The following is a 19,080-nucleotide window of genomic DNA, read 5'->3' on the forward strand; positions in this document are numbered from 1 at the left end:
CAAAGGCTGCTCAGGAACGTGGTGGCTAGGCAGGTGAGCTACGTGACACATCCAAAGCAGCCTCGCCTGTCAGAGGAGCCCAGTGATGAGACTTTGTTCAGATCGTTCTGGTTTGTGAAGAGCCTCAATACGCCCACCCTAATCTCGATAATAGGAGGCTAACCGGCTCTCGTGTTTCAAAGCCCCCTTTGCAGTCTGTGTCTAAAAAGGGGGGTTTCCACATTTCGCAAGCGTAGCGAGGGCACAAATGTGGCGTGACGGGCCAGGCATCTTCCAGACAGTGTTGCATAGCTTGACACGAAGACACGCGCAGCTACTGACACCTGACACAGTGTTAGTGCCACATGATTGAGTTTCGGTTCCACTTTGGACAGAATGCAGTTAAGTACTTGGGCCATTACTTGGTGGCACATTGTGAGCCATTTTTTTGCTTCCAATTAAAAAGTGTTATTAATATTGTTTTCTCGATTGCACATGGCCCTGTTGTCAAGCTGTATGCATTGTTTCCGACAGAGTATCACTAACAAAATTGTCACGGTAATAGTTGCAACCGTAGTAATCTTAGCGAATGTCTCCCTGCTTATTATGAGCATTTCACACACACACAAAGGATATTTAGCGAAACGGTCTTTCGATTTAATTCTGCAAATGTTACCCTATTGCAAATGCCTAAATAAATTCGTTTAAAAGTAGACAACTTGTGGTTAGAGCATTTAACCTCATAACACACCGTGCTTTAAAAATGTCTTTTTTTACATTAGCTAATATCGTATAGCCCCAAGGTATATACGCGTTGCGTGTGTCACGCGTGGTGTGTGTGTACCACGCGTACGTGTGTACCACGCGTGTGTGTGTCACGCGTGGTGTGTGTACCACGCGTGTGTGTGTATACCACGCGTGCGTGCGTGTGTATTACGCGTGTGTGTACCACACATTGCGTGTGTGTGTGTCACGCGTGGTGTGTCTGTACCACTCGTGCGTGCGTGTGTGTGTACCACGCGTTGTGTGTGTGTGTACCACGCGTTGTGTGTGTGTCACACATTGCGTGTGTGTGTACCACACATTGCGTGTATGTGTACGACGCGTGCGTGTGTGTGTCACGCGTGGTGTGTGTGTACCACGCGTGTGTGTGTCACGCGTTGTGTGTGACACACATTGCGTGTGTGTGTACCACGCGTGCGTGTGTGTACCACTCGTGCGTGCGTGTACCACGCGTGCGTGCGTGTGTGTACCACACATTGCGTGTGTGTGTGTACCACGCGTGCGTGCGTACCACGCGTGCGTGCGTGTGTACCACACATTGCGTGTGTGTGTACCACGCGTTGCGTGTGTGCCACGCGTGCGTGCGTGTGTGTACCACACATTGCGTGTGTGTGTGTACCACGCGTGCGTGTGTGTACCACACATTGCGTGTGTGTGTGTACCACGCGTGCGTGTGTGTACCACGCGTGCGTGCGTGTGTGTACCACACATTGCGTGTGTTTGTGTACCACGCGTGCGTGTGTGTACCACGCGTGCGTGCGTGTGTGTACCACACATTGCGTGTGTGTGTACCACGCGTTGCGTGTGTATGTACCACTCGTGTGTGTACCACGCGGTGCGTGTGTGTGTGTACCACGCCGTGCGTGTGTGTGTACCGTGCGTGTGTGTGTACCACGCGGTGCGTGTGTGTGTGTACCACGCGGTGCGTGTGTGTGTGTGTACCACGCGGTGCGGTTTTGTGTGTTGCGTTGCTTTAGTTGGAATGGGTTGGGTTCATCACGCCAGCATGCGTCGGCCCGTTTGACTTTTTTTATCGAGCGTTCGAAACGACGGCGCGCATCTTCCAAACGCTTTGCGAACCCAAACCCCGCCGCCAGATTGTTACTGGGAAGCAAGGGACGTTTGAATCGTGAGCTGCTACGCGCCGTTTACCGTCTCGGCTGTGGTGAACAATAAAACACAGTGCTGGATCATCACGGTGTGGCGTGTGGCTGAGCGGTCTCTCTCTCTTTATCTCTGTCTCTCTGTGCCTCGTATGAAACCCAGATCTCCGAGGGGCTGTCCATAAATGACGTCACGCGATTTTGGACGATTTTTGACCCCCCCCCCCGCCCCTAGTCACACGGCGTCACAAAAAGTCAGACCCCCCCCCCTCAAATATGACGTCACAACGCTCTGCCCTCCCCCCAAAAATAAAACATGCTTCAAATCGCTTTAAACTATTGTTATTGTAGTGCGTATTTAATGTGGCGCTGCACTCTGATGTTGTAGGAGAAAACATTTATTAAAAAGTAAATGTAATTAAGTAGAACGTGTTGTCTATATTTGACGTCACAAAGCTCTGCCTTCCCCCCCCCCTCCAAAAAAAATAAAACGTGCTTCAAATCTTGATTTAAAGCTTTCGTGACTGCAGGGATTCATATTCTTGGTTCTTTCGGTAAAGTCACATAGAAGGGAAACAATAGAATAATTAAAAAAATATTGTTTCTTTTTTTTATTTTATTGTTTCCCTTCGTGACTTTACCGAAAGAACCAAGAATATGCTTCAAATCGCGTTAAACTATTGTCATTGTAGTGCGTATTTAATGTGGCGCTGCACTCTGATATTGTAGGAGAAAACATTTACGAAGAAGTCTATTTAATTAAGTAGAATCTGTTTATATTTATTTAAAGTTGCGCATTTGGATGTGACGTCACATTTCTCACCCCCCCCCCCCGTCGTCACACATCGTCACAAATGTCTGCCCCCCCCCCCAGGTGCGTGACGTCATTTATGAACGGCCCCTGAGACCACGTTCTCTATCTCTCTCGATGTGAACGCACTGGGTCTATAGCTGGGCGATTTGTCTTTTTGTGTTGAACCGCGGCGTTGTGGAGTCACTTGGTCACCGAGGCCATCATCATCAACCCGCCGCTCTTGAGAAGCCTCGATTTGAATTCCCGGATCTCAGCAGCAGCGACGGCTCTGAATGCACGAGACAAGCGGACACCTTGGGAATTCCGTGTTGTTTTACTTTTTGAAAATACAGACCTTGTCGTGAGGGTTACGTTCAGGGGCGGAGGCAGGATCTTCAGCCCGGGGTGACATTCAACAAATTTTAATTTCAAGAATGATTGAATGAGAAATCGGCTATACCCCACGCCATCGGTTGGCGACACACTCTGACAACGCAGTTGCACGGAGTCCACCAGACCGAGTGTCGTACACTTATACGCAGAATGTTTCAGATTTTTTATTTTTTTTCGGGGGTGACAATTGTCTACCCTGTCACCCCCCCTGGCTCCGCCCCTGGTTACGTTCCTGGAAAATGCCGTGTTGGCCGAAAACCGCGTTCGACAAATAATCGACCTCATTGGAAAAATAGGGCTGCGTTCCTGAGTCCGAGAGTTATCACTCCCTCCATTCTTTGTTGAACTAATGTTCTGAAAGAATGCCGAGTCGCTCTCACTAAATAGTGTGTGTACACACACACTATTTAGTGTGTGTGTTCACTCTTTAATTTTCAATTTCACCCCACTACCCACACCACGACACTCACACGCTCCACTTGAACGTTACAGATTCGCCATCCAGGCGTGCGTGTAACTCGTGTCCTCCAGAGAGTGGGCTGCTAGATTGAGTATGTGTTACATTATAACACCAGGGACGTTCGTTCAGGGGAGGCAGGGGACGCAGAGCCTCACCTGTCATACTCAAATGAAAGTAGCTGTTACGAAAAGTAAAAAAGAAAGAATAATCAATGAAATAAATATTGAGATTTTCCCACTGATCTGTGTTATAAATGTCATTTCTGTACGATTCCAATCATTTTTATAGTCAACACACACGTGCTGATTAACTCGTCGATTCATTCACACCTTCCGACGGATACTAGACATCTGTTGAAAAAGAGCTTCATCGGTCATAGATTTCATCCAGCATACATAAAAAAAAATATTCTAAAGATTCTGAATGCACCACTGGGCCTGTCCATTATGCATGCCATTTGCCACTCCGAGTGGAGATGATCACCTGGATGGGAGACCTGGTCAACATGACCCTTGAGCAGTTACAAAACCAAAGGCAAAGTCCCCCCGTATAGCCTGAACGTAATGTTGGGGCAAGTGCTGTTAGCGAATAGCCATACCTGTCAACCCATACGGTTTACCCCGTATTCTTGTACAGGGAAATTGAGTTTTCAGGTCCGTACGGCGTACAGCCGTTTCAATACGGGCAAAATAAAATGTCTATTTGTGTCTCCCTTGTGATGGGACTTTGTAGGATGAACGTTGAGATTTATAAGGGGCACGGGTGATCAATACTGTCTGAATTGGTCTGTAGTAAGGTAGGGCCCTGATAATGGGTTGACAGGCATGAGTAGCACCTATGAAGGCCGGCACGGTACGAGGGGGTTGGTGGCCAACACCACGCCCGGCCGCCTTTGTCTCCCCAGTGGCGATGTTTACTACACACCGTACCGCACCGGGTACTCATTTGAGGCTGAGTCCGCATTAGGGGAGGCCCAGGACCGGTTTCAGATAATCGCCACCGGTGCTGGTGGCCGTGAGCGGGAAATCGAACTTGGGGGGCACGCCAAGTTCGTGGCGCGCGACGCGCTAACCGCTGCGCCACCGCTCCCCATTTAGTACAGCCGAGATTGAGGGGCCCTTGGTCATGTGATCACCAAGCCTCCACGTGACCAAGGGCCTCCACACGTGACCAAAAGCCCACACACGTGACCAAGGACCTCCACACGTCACCAAAGGCCCTTCGCGACGTGACCAAGGGCCTTCACACACGTGACCAAGGACCTCCACACGTCACCAAAGGCCCTCGCGACGTGCCCAAGGGCCTCCACACACGTGACCAAAGAACTCCACACGTCACCAAAGGCCCCACACACGTGACCAAGCCGCCGCCCCCCCCTCACACACACGTGACCAAAGACCCCCAGAGGCGGGGGAGCCATCGATTTGAAAGTGGCTGTCCGCACGTTTTAACCTCCCCAATGGAGTGGTGATCCGGCCAAGTTTGCGACAATTGTGAGTACTTCGCTTCATCTCGCGCGCGTCTGATTGTCGGGCGGCGCATCGCGAATGCCGCGTGATGTGGCCGCCTCGAAGCACGTGGCGCGTGTTGTGCTTGCCGCGATTTGAGGCCTAGCTCGGGCGTGAGCCTTTTTGGAACGATTCGTCTGGTTACAGGGGCCGAGAGGTGTTGTGAGTGATTCTTGAGTAATCTCTCTCTTATCGATGCCACGTCCCCAACACTCCCTGGAGCCAGGATGATAAAGGCGTGCCTTGCGATTAAAAAAAAAGCCTTTGTTGTAACGCTTGCTCGGTCATCGTTGTGAAGTATGTCTCGTGTCTGCTTGGGCATTGGCTACTGCTTGATGCAGTGGTGCTGTCGCCGGGAATTTAATGAGAGAGTTAAATATTCAATTAGCTAACGACGGCTATTTTTCGATGTTACAGTTTTTTTTTCATTCCTCTTGATGGATCGGTAGCCAACTCAGTCGCGGTGAAGGAAAGGCCGCGCTCATTAAACGCATCGAGTTCAAAAACGTCAGCCCGAGGTTTTGCGACTCGTCTCACGAGCCAGGGTTCACGATCTTAGACAGGTCAACTCGGGTTACGCGCATCGAGGCCAGGGGCAAGCGTTGTCACGGCACTGCCTTTAGACGCGGGGATGAGAGTCTTTAGCAGCGTGCTATGTACTCCTTTAAATACGAACATTGGACTTACAGTGAGGGAAAAAAGTATTTATATCCCCTGCTGATTTTGTACGTTTGCCCACTGACAAAGAAATGATCAGTCTATAATTTTAATGGTAGGTTTATTTGAACAGTGAGAGACAGAATAATAACAAGGAAATCCAAAAAAACGCATGTCAAAAATGTTATAAATTGATTTGCATTTTAATGAGGGAAATAAGTATTTGACCCCTCTGCAAAACATGACTTAGTACTTGGTGGCAAAACCCTTGTTGCCAATCACAGAGGTCAGACGTTTCTTGTAGTTGGCCACCAGGTTTGCACACATCTCAGGAGGGATTTTGTCCCACTTCTCTTTGCAGATCTCCAAGTCATTGAGGTTTCGAGGCTGACGTTTGGCAACTCGAACCTTCAGCTCCCTCCACAGATTTTCTATGGGATTAAGGTCTGGAGACTGGCTAGGCCACCCCAGGACCTTAATGTGCTTCTTCTTGAGCCACTCCTTTGTTGCCGTGGCCGTGTGTTTTGGGTCGTTGTCATGCTGGAATACCCATCCACGACCCATTTTCAATGCCCTGGCTGAGGGAAGGAGGTTCTCACCCAAGATTTGACGGTACATGGCCCCGTCCATTGTCCCTTTGATGCTGTGAAGTTGTCCTGTCCCCTTAGTAGAAAAACACCCCCAAAGCATAATGTTTCCACCTCCATGTTTGACGGTGGAGGATGGTGTTCTTGGGGTCATAGGCAGCATTCCTCCTCCTCCAAACACGGCGAGTTGAGTTGATGCCAAAGAGCTCCATTTTGGTCTCATCTGACCACAACACTTTCACCCAGTTGCCCTCTGAATCATTCAGATGTTCATTGGCAAACTTCAGACGGGCATGTATATGTGCTTTCTTGAGCAGGGGGACCTTGCGGGCGCTTCAGGATTTCAGTCCTTCACGGCGTAGTGTGTTACCAATTGTTTTCTTGGTGACTATGGTCCCAGCTGCCTTGAGATCATTGACAAGATCCTCCCGTGTAGTTCTGGGCTGATTCCTCACCGTTCTCATGATCATTGCAACTCCAAGAGGTGAGATCTTGCATGGAGCCCCAGGCCGAGGGAGATTGACAGTTCTTTTGTGTTTCTTCCATTTGCGAATAATCGCACCAACTGTTGTCACCTTCTCACCAAGCTGCTTGGCAATGGTTTTGTTTCCCATTCCAGTTTTGTGTAGGTCTACAATCTTGTCCCTGACATCCTTGGAGAGATCATTGGTCTTGGCCAGGATTGAGAGTTTGGAATCTGATTGATTGATTGCTTCTGTGGACAGGTGCCTTTTATACAGGTAACAAGCTGAGATTAGGAGCACTCCCTTTAAGAGTGTGCTCCTAATCTCAGCTCTTTACCTGTATAAAAGACACCTGGGAGCCAGAAATCTTTCTGATTGAGAGGGGGTCAAATACTTATTTCCCTCATTAAAATACAAATCAATTTATAACATTTTTGACATGCGTTTTTCTGGATTTTGTTGTTGTTATTCTGTCGTCTCTCACGGTTCAAATAAACCTACCATTAAAATTTTAGACTGATCATTTCTTTGTCAGTGGGCAAATGTACAAAATCAGCAGAGGATCAAATATTCCCTCACTGTAAGTCCAATGTGCCTATTTAAAGGAATACATAGCACGCTGCTAAGGACTCTCATCCCCGCGTCGAAAGGCAGTGCTGTGACAACGCTTGCCCCTGGCCTCGATGCGCGTAACCCGAGTTGACCTGTCTAAGATTGTGAACCCTGGCTCGTGAGACGAGCTAGGTTTTATTTGGGGGGGGGGGGGCAGAGCTTTGTGACGTCATATTTGAGGGGGGTCTGACTTTTTGTGACGCCGTGTGACGAAGGGGGGGGGGTAAAAAATCGTCCAAAATCGCGTGACGTCATTTATGGACGGCCCCACAGCTGTCCGTATGTCCAGTTGTCTGTTCGGACCGATAGTCGTAAATTTAACCACCGCGCAATAGATGGCGGTGGCGTCATCTACATCTGCAGAACGTGAAGAACCAGTGGCATTTACAGGAGATTATACAACTTTTGAAGCCATCCCCCATGTTTAGTGTAAATGCCGTACAAAGTGTTTGGAATCGACAGGAGTAAAGTTGTACTCACGAATAAATCGACTTGCGAACAGACCTCTGGGAACTAACTCGTTCGTAAGTAGAGGAGTCTCTGTAAAGCCGAAACACGCATTCGATAAAGCGGAGTTGAGCAATGTTTTACTGTATTAATTTACACACCAGGTCATCCATGGTGAATGTTTATCATCACCATACTTGTTAACCTAAGGAAGCCCTCGCTGGCTTGTTAGTCTCACGACTATTTCATGACGTTAGTGCCGATTATATTATTCCCGTGTAAATTCCAATCGAGTACTGTGCCGGAAATTAATTTTGCCTGGTTGGAGTTAACGGCGTATATTTTTATTAATACCTGGTCATGCCCCTCTGCACCGCTATGTATGTATTTTGAACTTTTTTGTTTGCACCGTATGCGCTAATTGGAGGTGCGGGTGAAGGACAAACTAAAACACAAAAAAGCCGAAATAACCTGGCAATCGTCGCATGTGTTTATTCACATTGTGTATTTAAGGAAACTGCTGGTTTGGTAAAGAATCCTGAAAAATTGTCACAAAGGGGTTATGACGGGGTCACCTACTTCTGCTTGAGCTGGGCTTATCGAGTGAGTCTTTGTTCACGCGCAATAACCTTTACTGGATCGGTCAACGCTACCAGTGGCTCATTTCTCTTTTTAAATATTAGGGTTTGTTTGTACAGCGTGGTCGGGATGGCAGAGTAACTTGTAACACAGCCAACAGGGCCTATATATGCTTAAATAGGGCCGTCAATTCAATTTCTTCAACCAGTTTGAAGGAAGCCGGATTCTTTCAACGCTTGTCTCCTCGTGAAGATTACGCACTCTTCTGTCAGTGACATGTCAATTTAGCAGCATATGTTTTACAGGCCTCACCCTGCTGATGAGGCCAGAAGGTCGAACCCAGCAGAATTTGCTGCTTTAACGATATTCTGTTTTTAAAACATTAGTGTGGAATTTTGATTTAAAGCTTTCGTGACTGCAGGGATTCATATTCTTGGTTCTTTCGGTCAAGTCACTTAGAAGGGAAATAATAAAAAATAAAACAATAACATTCTCACGACGTTTCGATTGCAACACAAGCAATCATCATCAGGTGTGAAAACCACAGCAAGAAAATTTGGGAAAAAAGTGGCGTTTTTTAAACTTATTTTTCTAAATATTAGTGTGGAAGGCAAGTAGGCTGTTGGATTAAACATGGATTTTGAAGGTAAGCAGAGTTGAGCCTTGTTAGTGCTTGGATTCGTTGGCTGTTGTAGGTGGGTGGATAAGGAGATGGTAGTGCTGAGTATCACCTCCGATAGTATGATTCCTACAGCTTGAAACCCAAGACTCATTTGTGGAATTGGTCAAACGTCCCAATGCAGGCCGCTGCTTAAGAATGTGTCTCAGTGAGACTTACCTGAGTAAATAATTATTATGACTATCCCAATGTGTGGTGACTGACCATATGAGAGGTAAGGCAGGAATTGGCAGTCCTAATGTTATATGGCCTATCTTACCCAAGGGTGACCTTTCTCTGGAGGAAACAAAACTGTTCCCTTCAAATGGCCTCAAAATCCTGCATTTCACATTCTTCATTCGTGATTTCACACAGCCAACTGGGGCCCATAGCTCTACACATCATTGTCATTGTTTTTGTTGCTCACTCAAAAACATATCCCGCCTATAACTCTTCACAGACTGTTGAGACAAGTGCCGTTAGCGAGCACCTATGAAGGCCGGCACGGCACACGAACGGGTGGGTGGCCAGCACCACACCCGACTACCTTTCTCTCCTCTGTGACGATGGTTACACACCGCACCAGGTACTCATTTGAGGCTGAGTCGACCTTGGGGAGGCCCAGGACCGGTTCAGATATTCATCGCCGGTGTTGGCCGTGAGCGGGAATCGAACCCCGGTCGCCGGGTTCATAGCGCAGCACGCTAACCACTACAGTATCGCTCCCCAGTGTGCCACCACTCACATGCGTACACACCCAGACGCACACATTGGGGGATCAATATTTACATACGAGCTATGAAAAGCAAGATAGGCGTACACGGTGGAAAATGTACATCAATCACGCCCCTTGGGTGTTTACGGTATGAAGCACAGGGCACTCGCGAGAACGTAAACCAGCTTGGGCATCGGTGCATTCCATCACAGCTTCATCAAAATAAACAGTCTCCCTCATCTGATTACCACAACTTCCAAACTCCATCTGTCCAGGTCACCCTGTGGCCTTGCCCAGCGATCATGTTATCTATTTTACAACACGCAAAGGTGTGCATTGCATGTACCACCGCCAGCATGTACCAACCAGCATCATCAGGTGTTTTAACAAAAGCTCAGCTCTCACGAGAGCTGAGCTTAATCGAGTTGGTGGTCTGCATGAGGCCTGCACACTGTTAGCACATGTACATAACCCTAACATGACCTTGTATAGCTATACACGTGTAGCTTGTACACCTGCTTTCTCATGTACATCTGTAACATCATGTAATTTACGCGTGTGTGCAAACCCTGCATGCGCGTAGAAGCGACTTTGAACCAGATAATTAATTGTCAGCCGGTACCGACATTTGCTGTTGTAGTACAGGCTGGACCCAGGGTACTCAAGCTGTACAGTGATTGCAGCTTTGATCGGGCGCTCTAGCCAAAGGATCATCTTCTCTCTCAAACATCAGTCTGCAAAACCTCACACCTGGCACCGCGATGAATTACACGCGGCCGTTGCTCCCAAACTCTGGAATGCTGCACAAATGATCACGTCAGCCGGTCCCCTCTGCGAACCGTCAATGTTAAAAGCATTGGTTTTTCAGCAGCATTAATCATATACGACGGGTGGCATGTATTACTGCTGTGCGTGTTGAGGTTCTTGTGGGCGAGCCGTGGCGCAGCGGGTAGCGTGCTGCGCTACGAACTCGGCGACTTCGAGTTCGATTCCTGTGCACTCCCAACACCCCAGTGATCATTGTCTGAACCGGTCCTGTGCCTTCCCTAGGTCGACTCAGCCTCAGATACGTATACATTGCCACTAGGGAGACAAAGGTGGCCCGGGCGTCGTGCTGGACACGCACCTCCTCGTGTGCCATGCCGGCCTTCATAGGTGCGCACTAACAGCACTTGTCCCAAAAGTCTACGGCATTAAGGTTTTAATGGGGTGGTGTGTGTCTTTGTTGAGGTTCTTGAAACTATGCTCTTTTGATAAGGTGCCCGATTAATTTAAATGACCAACCTTTTGACACACCGTGAATAGACAAAGACAACTTTTCAGCAATTAATTCACATGCCAAGCATTTGTACAACGGAACCTCCCTGCGCAGGCTACAATAATCTTCAAATGAGGACAACTATACACAGAGACAGTGGCTTGTAACCGTGCTGAACGTGAAACCAGCATGTCGTGAAGATGCTCACACAACGGCTGAGAGGAATGCGCTTAGGAATTCCTAATTTATGTAATTGTAAGCTCATGACCATTACGATTGTACTTGAAAAAAACAAAAGTGACCACAACTCATGCATTATGGTTTCTCTCAAGGCCCATGACTTTTATTTGTTTTGGCTTGCACACATTCACATCCTTTGTCAGCATCGGCACCTGCTGCATACCATCGTCCAGTAGCCCGGGGGGACATGACCCCTCAGAGCATCGTGGCCGATACCTGCACACGTGCTTCACGAGCTGTTGGAACACAAATGCCTTGACACACGTACAGTACAGCTTTACATCTCCACCTGTGTGCTCTTGCACACACAACAATAATAATAATGTCCCCCTGTTCATGCACGTATACCTCAATGAGAATGCCCCCCACCCCCCCGTTCCACGTGTGTAAGTCTCGATGAGTCTTTGAGAATGTTTTAAAGGAGAGGGCCCTGCATTGGAATGTTTGGAGGGATAAGTTTAGGATACACAAATGTCGGAGTTGAATGAATTAGGGGTTTTAGGAAAATGTACACGGTCTTAATTTAAGTTGTCTTCATGCCGACAATATGATTCTTGATTACCATTTAATGAGTGTTGGGCATGTGGAAGGAAACTGGAGTATCCCGTGAAGACCAACATGGGATATATAAAAAATGCATTGCTTTTCTGTCATCTTATGACCACCTCCCATCCTCACCTGTACATGTGTACACATATACCTATACACCTTTATACAATTGCCCTGTACACATACTTTTGCACAACTGTCACACATGTACACATAGCTACCATAACTTTGTACACCCACACACCTGTAACGCGTACACTTCCTGGTTTTTTTTATCTACACTTGTGCACCTGTAACACCATGCAATTAACACATGTATGTAAAACCTACATACACTTAAAACTACATCCAGGTGTAAAATCATGTGCACCTGTAAACTTGTAGGTGAATGCATCTCGACATGTTTTCATGACCTTGTTTGAAAGGACATGCATCTGCATTAAATAAACAGTATGTGTCTGCATAGGTAGAAATCAAGCTTACACCTTTATATGTGCTATGGGTGGTAAAAGGTAAAGGTTCAGCCCTGCAATTTTTTGCTCATACGACTGCCTCCACTATTATAAGAACGTTGTCAGGGACGCTTAAGCCCACTCCAACTGAGTGGCTCCCGGTGCTGTCCCACACCGTCCCACCATCCGTGGGAAAAAAATAAAAAAACAAACTCCGACCTCCGATCAACAAAGTCCGGAACAACCCCACAGTGAACGTGCCTATGATCACACCATCCGTTCTGGGAAACAGCAGAGGGTATCCACGCAACTGGCAGCGAGCCATCCCCAACAGCGGAGGTTCCTGGCTTCGACCTCCTCAGACAGTGGATGGCACTCAATCGAATCCGCACAATGGGACGCGGAGGGGCAATGAGGCAGTGGCCACCAGCTTCACGAGTGGAAGGCGAGGGATGCGACTCCAGACCGTGAGATCATAGCGTATCAACTGCCCACCGAGGACCTGTTGCTGGAGCCACTTCATTTCTCCACGTGGCATCTCAGGAAGCCACCGAAGTGGATCGCCAAATTGGACATCCCACGGTCAGCTTGGTCCCGTCATACGGCAGAAAGAAAGAGTAGAAGCCCGAGAATATATTTGGTGTACTATACCACACTGACCAGATGGGTTGTAAGAGTTGGATGTACCCACGCTTTACCTCGCCACTCGTGACCTGCCGATCATAGACTAACTGGACTGTAACCAATCATACTGCTGGGTAGACAGGCGGTGGTGGAGTGGGGGAGGATTTAAGAAACTTGCCCAATTTTTTCCACTACTGCGCCAGAAACTTGAATCATACCACCAACCTCTGTATTACAAATCTTGTGTGCCAACCATAACACCATTGTGGCAGCTCCCATAGGAAGTACTACGCAAATGTGAATTGATATCAATTCTTAAGCCCATGATATACACATCAAATCATGTGCATAAAAATTATATTTTTTGACAAGTGCGTGTTGTATTTCATGATTTTGCATCCCCACTGCAGTCCCATTAGAGGCGTTATAATCAATTCCTGTGTATATGTGTGTACATACATATACAGTATGTTAAACACTGTTTTATCATCACGTTTTACAAGTATTTAAAATTATATTTTCCATTCCTGCCATTGCCAAATGTTTTGTAAAGGGCACCCATTAGGATGACCGAGTCAGCAGCTTTGGCCTCCACGTTAAGCACTCCACAGTAGATCCATCATCTACGTTGGGACCTTCACGCAATGCTTCTCAAGGTGGCATCTCCATGCCTTCACAAGGATTCCTCCACATAATGCCCTGCAAGCTAGAACGTTCATGCCCTGCTCCCCAAACCTAGTGCTTCAACACTTGGACCCCCATAGGAAGCATCCTCCTTGGCATAACCTTCTATGCTTATCCCTGCCCTCTGGGCCCTCCAAACCTGGCTCTTCACGGTGAATCCTCTACGTCATGGCCTCTCTGGTGGTGGACTACGCCAGGCCCTTGACAATGAACCTTCCACTCTGAACACCCCCCCCCACCATCACCCCATGGAATCCACGCACACCTTGTTCACTCTCATTTGATGGTTCAGCAATCGCTCACGAGGCACCGGGTCTCCCCGGGCATGTAGCCCTGCGTCCATCGTGGGTTAATCTTGGCGCGTAGGCACAGCGGGAGGAAGGCGATTAGGGATGTCTCTTGTTTGCATGTCGCCAGTCTCGCGTCTGCGTAATTTAAACTTCTCCTTCCGGAGACCTTGAGTAGGCGATGCTCGGTCACCGAAAACAAAAATACCAAAAAAAAAACCCTGCAACCATTGTCTGTTTTTAAATTAAGTGAAGCTCTATACAACCCCGTCCTTCCTCTGGGTGAAGCCAGGGCGGCGGTGGTGGGGCCGGTCGTCATTTGCCAGTACGACGCGGCACGAGCAGCGGACCCAGGATGCCCACGGCAGCGCCAACGGTGGCCAGGAGCCAGTAGTAAGCAGGCGAGCTGCGCCGGCAGGTCATGGTGTTCACCATATCCGCCTGTGCATGCCACATGCAACAGACACAGCGCACACATACAAGCACATGCAGTCAGCACAAAAGTACACAATACATGCAATACAGACACCAAAGACAAAGATCCCCCTTATAGCCTAAACATACACCATACGTGCGCACACCATGCAGACGTACACACTGAAAGCACACAATACAAACTGCACGCAATGCACACACACTCGTGCCACACACACCACACGTGTTCACACTTTATGCACATATCACACATGCATACGTGTTCATACACATGCACCACATGTAGAAAGTATGTGCGCACACCCTTTGCGTGCACTACACACACTGCATCCATGTACACCACATCCCGCAGCAATAATCATTACTGCCAAGTAACAGCAGGAACCCCAACGCACATGGATCACGCACAAATAACCCCCATAAGGCCTGCTAGAATGCTGATGCGAGCACTTTCATCCCTTTGTGGTTCGTGAGTCTCACTTAAATAAATTGTTCCTGCCGAATTTAATAGCTTGACACATATGGACACATTGTTCATCTGCTGCTTACAATTCAGAGCCTGAGTCAAGACATTCCATATTCTGTGGCAGGGGCAATTCATTCCGTAGGACACGATTCTTGATAACATTTCAGTGGCATTACTACATATACATGTCTTCAAGCTAGTTCCACCCCGTTCAATTATGATAATGTATTTATTTCTCAATTTTAATCATTACTCATAGCACTGGTGACCTGACGCCTCGTTACTTGGACCACCTCTCATTGCAATTAGCCTCTTGGATAAGTGTTTTCTGATCCAGGTCACAGATGATGGTGGGATTGTACACGGCGCACCATTTATAATGGTTCTGTTTGGTCAACATGGGCTTGTAATCTGTGCGCTTTTCGGCTCTGTTTGAATTAAAAATGGTGAAAGAACGAGGCCGAGAGAGTGGGTTTGTAAAAATGAAATTGATGATGGGAAGCGACGTAGCAGCATGCCTGGAGGAAAAACTTTATAATAAGTATATATTACCAGCTGTGACATACAGATCATATAAGGATACGTAAACAGGCCAGAGCGAGCGGCTCGCAATCAAAAGGTTGCACATTCAAATCCTGATTGGGGGTTGATTTGGCACATCTGGTTGACTTGGCCCATCTCTGCAGGGTCGATAAATCGAGTACCACATTGTGAGAAAGTTAACAGTGGCTCTCCTATGAATAGACTGCCCCCCCCCCCACACGCCATTAGAATGTGGAATTTCCTCCACTCGCTCATCACTATGTATGTTGAACTTCTTTCACACCGTACGTGGCCAATCGTGCTAATCGGAGGTGCGAGGAAGGACAACAAAGCTGTAAACAGGAGATGACACGGAAATCACTGACATCTGATTTTTGACTTAAGTAAAATTTTAAGAATCCCACCATGGGGGGGGAAAAAAACCGGCAAATAAAAAAAATCAAGCCAAGCGTGTGGAGTCACGTGGGTGGGGGTGCGGGGTGATCGGGGGGGGGGGTGGTCAGGCGGGACGCACCCATCCCCCGCGGGCGCGGATCCAGGGCACGAGCGTCGCGCTGAAGACGTCGCCCACACAGTCGACGAGCGCGTGGACCGTAGCCGGCTGGCCCTGCGTCACGCAGTCCACGGCCAGGCCCGCCGACACGGCGAGCAGCGACACCACCTTTGCCCACGTGATGCCTACGCCACGGTGTGGGGTGGGGGGGGGGGGTCACCACCGGGGGGGGGGGGTCGTAAGGGGACGCACGGAGATGGGCGAGGATGCACGGGGGAAACTTTTTTTTTTGCGAAGTTGTTGAGCAGTGCCCAAATGCCCACTGCGTCAAGCGGCCAACAGCGAACAGCAAGGTACAGTAGATGAGAGTGTTACACACTTCTTGAGCAGGGGGAATTGCAAAGTGGCCAGAGGGAAGTGATCAAAATACAGATATGTTTAACGACGTGTAACTTTATGCGTCACTTAGGCTATGGTATCCGAATCCAAAATAAGATATTTTCGACAATGTCCGCAGTGGGTTTTTTTTTTTACAAACACGCAGCTCTAAGGTTCAACTTGGCGACAGACGCCACTCGCCCACCACTTGTCCCCCTATGACTCCCATGACCTCAGACGAGCCCAGGTAAAGAATGCAGCTCACTTGGGAAAGGCAGCTACCCACCCCCACTGCATTCGAGCCATGTGGCCCAGTGGCTGCTGATTCGGACCAGTTATTCAAGCGATAGATTCCGGGCACAGACTACAAGCCTGGTTCATGAACCGAGCCAGTCCGTTTTGCCCAGTATCCGTAGGATCGTCATTCGAGGGCCACATGAACATGCATTCTGGAGAGGCTCCGGTGGGGTTGGCGGGGAGCATGGGGAGTGACTCGGGGTGAGCAGCAGCCGGGAATCCGGGTAGGGGTCGGCACCTGTGCCGAACAAGACGTGAGCCACGGCCTGCAGAGCCTCCGTCACGGCTGCCTCAGACGCCACCGAAAGGCCCAGGTGCTTGTCCACGTTGCGGTAGAGGCTCGGGTACATGTATTCCAGCTCGTCACCTGGCACACAGCACGCAGAGTACACACAAACCCGAAGTAAGGATAAATAAACGCCATCGCAATACACACACGCGCGCGCATGCAGACACTGACATGCTAATCCAACAACACGTCAATGCGTGCACAACTAAACAACCAACACCACAATCACTAAAAAGACAAAGATCCACCGCATAGCCTACACTACTGTTGGCGACAACAGCCTTGGAAGGCCGGCACGGCAAGCAAGAGGATGAAGTCGCCAGCTTCACACCTGGCTGCCTTTTATTTCCCCAATGTTGATGTTTACACACTGTAGCAGGTACTCATTTAAGCCTGAGTCGACCTAGAGGAGGCCCAGGACCGGTCCAGATATCACCGATGTGAGCAGGAATCCAACTTGGGTCGTTGGGATCGTAGTGCAGTGCGCCAACCAACGCACCATGGACAAACACACGCACCCACACACTCGACGACATCACAAAATGTGCAATGCAGAACTTCACTCGTAATATTCTGGATAATAGGAAGTGTGCGTAATGAGCCATGTGACTTCGTCTCATTCACAATATCTTGAACAAGCGATCACTAGTGAGCTGGGATACTTCCTCTCGTCCACAACAGCAATGAACAATATGACGTTACCAGCATGCATCTCGTATGCATTACGTATGTAACAAATCACCCCCCCCTCCCCCACGAGATTCGATAAATCGTCGCAATTCAAACTCAAAATGCGATTCGAATATCATCTGTTGTTTCGTCTGCCCGACCTCGTATCGAGTGCACATGATGATCCATCACATTTGACGTGTTCTACATTCCATCGGCCTGAAGGTAACTGGAGAACATTATTTACACATGATTTGCATGAATAGTGAATAATTTATTCTCACACGCACTGTTCCATGCACGCGTCGTGAAGCATGAGAATATATTTGCATTATTTGAAAGCAATCCGTGCTTGCCCAATCTGCGCCAAGAGATGCGTACACAGAAGGGTAGGACGGCGATCCTCATCACCCGGTCAGCGTCGTCTACGACATGGCAACGGTTAAAGCTCAACGTCATCTAATCCGACACTTGCTTGCGTGAACCTTGAAACCTCCGCAAGGTTTGTACGGAACAAAAACAAAGCAAAAAACAAGGTGGTGGGGGGGGGGACGACGTTCCCAGCACGTGCAGCGAAACATCGGATATAGTGCCGAACAACACACAGCACAACCCGAAAATGCATCGGAAAGCTGTACAGCAGCAGAGCTGCAAAAACAACCCAGCGCAGTTGCACTCCTCACGATATATTATTGGTATGCACAGGCAGTGGCATGGTGCAGTGTGGGCTGACGCAATCACTCTGCCGTGATGGCACGTTCTAGGCAATCCCCAGGATCTCAGTGATGCAGCCAGGTGCTAGACCTGTGTCTATGGAGCCAAAGTCCTGGGGCTGTGCTACAGGAGCCTGGCTGTGGAGAAGGGTCAGACAACAGAAAAAGTCATCTGTTTATCTGATAACATACAGATTAACTAAAAGTGAGACACGATGGAAAGAATATTTGGCAATAAGATATGCTAAACCTTACCTGTTTTTAAAATAAATAATATTTGCGCCTCGCTTCCAAATGACGAGCGTTTTCGCACACAAAAGAGCAACCAAGTAACTTCAAAGCTCCAAATTATCCACGACGTCAGATATCTTAACTGTATGTAAAAAAAAACCATACTACCCCAGTCCGATTCCAAAATGTAGCTTGCAATCCCGTCCTGCATCAACTAATTAAATGTAAATTCTGAATGAATGCATGGTTACGGCTGTACCGTGTAGCTGTGGCGTAAAGCATAGCACTGCAGCTAGGCAGCCCTCTCCAGTTGTTGCAATGTTTGCATGCTGGCAGCCTTCATTTCTAATTCCTCTGGTCTCTTGCTGGCTGCTTGTTGTATGGTACGCCACATGGCTTTCGTCAGCTGCTGCTGCTGCTGCTCGAGACAGAGCTGTTGAGTCTAAGTGGCTGCCCCGCTTGCCTTTTACACAAGCCACGCGACTGAAACGATGTCTGGGAGGGGTGGGCGGATTTTTGGCTGCGGAGTCTGTCTCGGCAGCCGTCCAGTTCAGTTTATCCAGGTGTTGAACTGCGGGCCACATGATTTGACTGCTACAGATTGGGCTACAACTGGTGGCGAACTGTGGGTGGCTGAGTGTTGATTGCATATTAAATTTGCGTGCGATTCCAAAAAGGTTGCGTGTTTATGACCAAAGCGCCCAGAATGTGCCCGATCTCACCAGCTCTCAGTC

The 19,080-nt window shown here is 48.4% G+C and overlaps 1 protein-coding gene and 1 long non-coding RNA gene across 2 annotated transcripts in view; one reads left to right on the top strand and one right to left on the bottom strand.

Annotated features, from left to right (window-relative positions):
* The first annotated feature begins 4,013 nt into the window (after positions 1-4,013).
* Positions 4,014-19,080, top strand: part of LOC142906399 (uncharacterized) — a 67,967-nt gene continuing 52,900 nt past the window's right edge. Inside the window, exon 1 of the long non-coding RNA XR_012930220.1 lies at positions 4,014-5,004. This is a non-coding gene — a long non-coding RNA (uncharacterized LOC142906399). The remainder of the gene's footprint in view (positions 5,005-19,080) is intronic.
* The window catches only part of BOK (BCL2 family apoptosis regulator BOK), a 31,153-nt gene continuing 23,384 nt past the window's right edge, over positions 11,312-19,080 (bottom strand). The window contains exons 3-5 of the mRNA XM_032977844.2: positions 16,683-16,811; positions 15,791-15,954; positions 11,312-14,273 (exon numbers count right to left, since the gene is read on the bottom strand). Of these exons, the coding sequence (XP_032833735.1) occupies positions 14,148-14,273; positions 15,791-15,954; positions 16,683-16,811 (419 nt within the window). The 3' untranslated portion in view covers positions 11,312-14,147. The remainder of the gene's footprint in view (positions 14,274-15,790; positions 15,955-16,682; positions 16,812-19,080) is intronic.

The sequence above is a fragment of the Petromyzon marinus genome, chromosome 64 (assembly GCF_048934315.1).
Source record: "Petromyzon marinus isolate PM22_M1 ecotype Great Lakes invasive population chromosome 64, UKy_Petmar_22M1.pri1.0, whole genome shotgun sequence".
NCBI classification, from domain to species: Eukaryota; Metazoa; Chordata; class Hyperoartia; order Petromyzontiformes; family Petromyzontidae; genus Petromyzon; species Petromyzon marinus.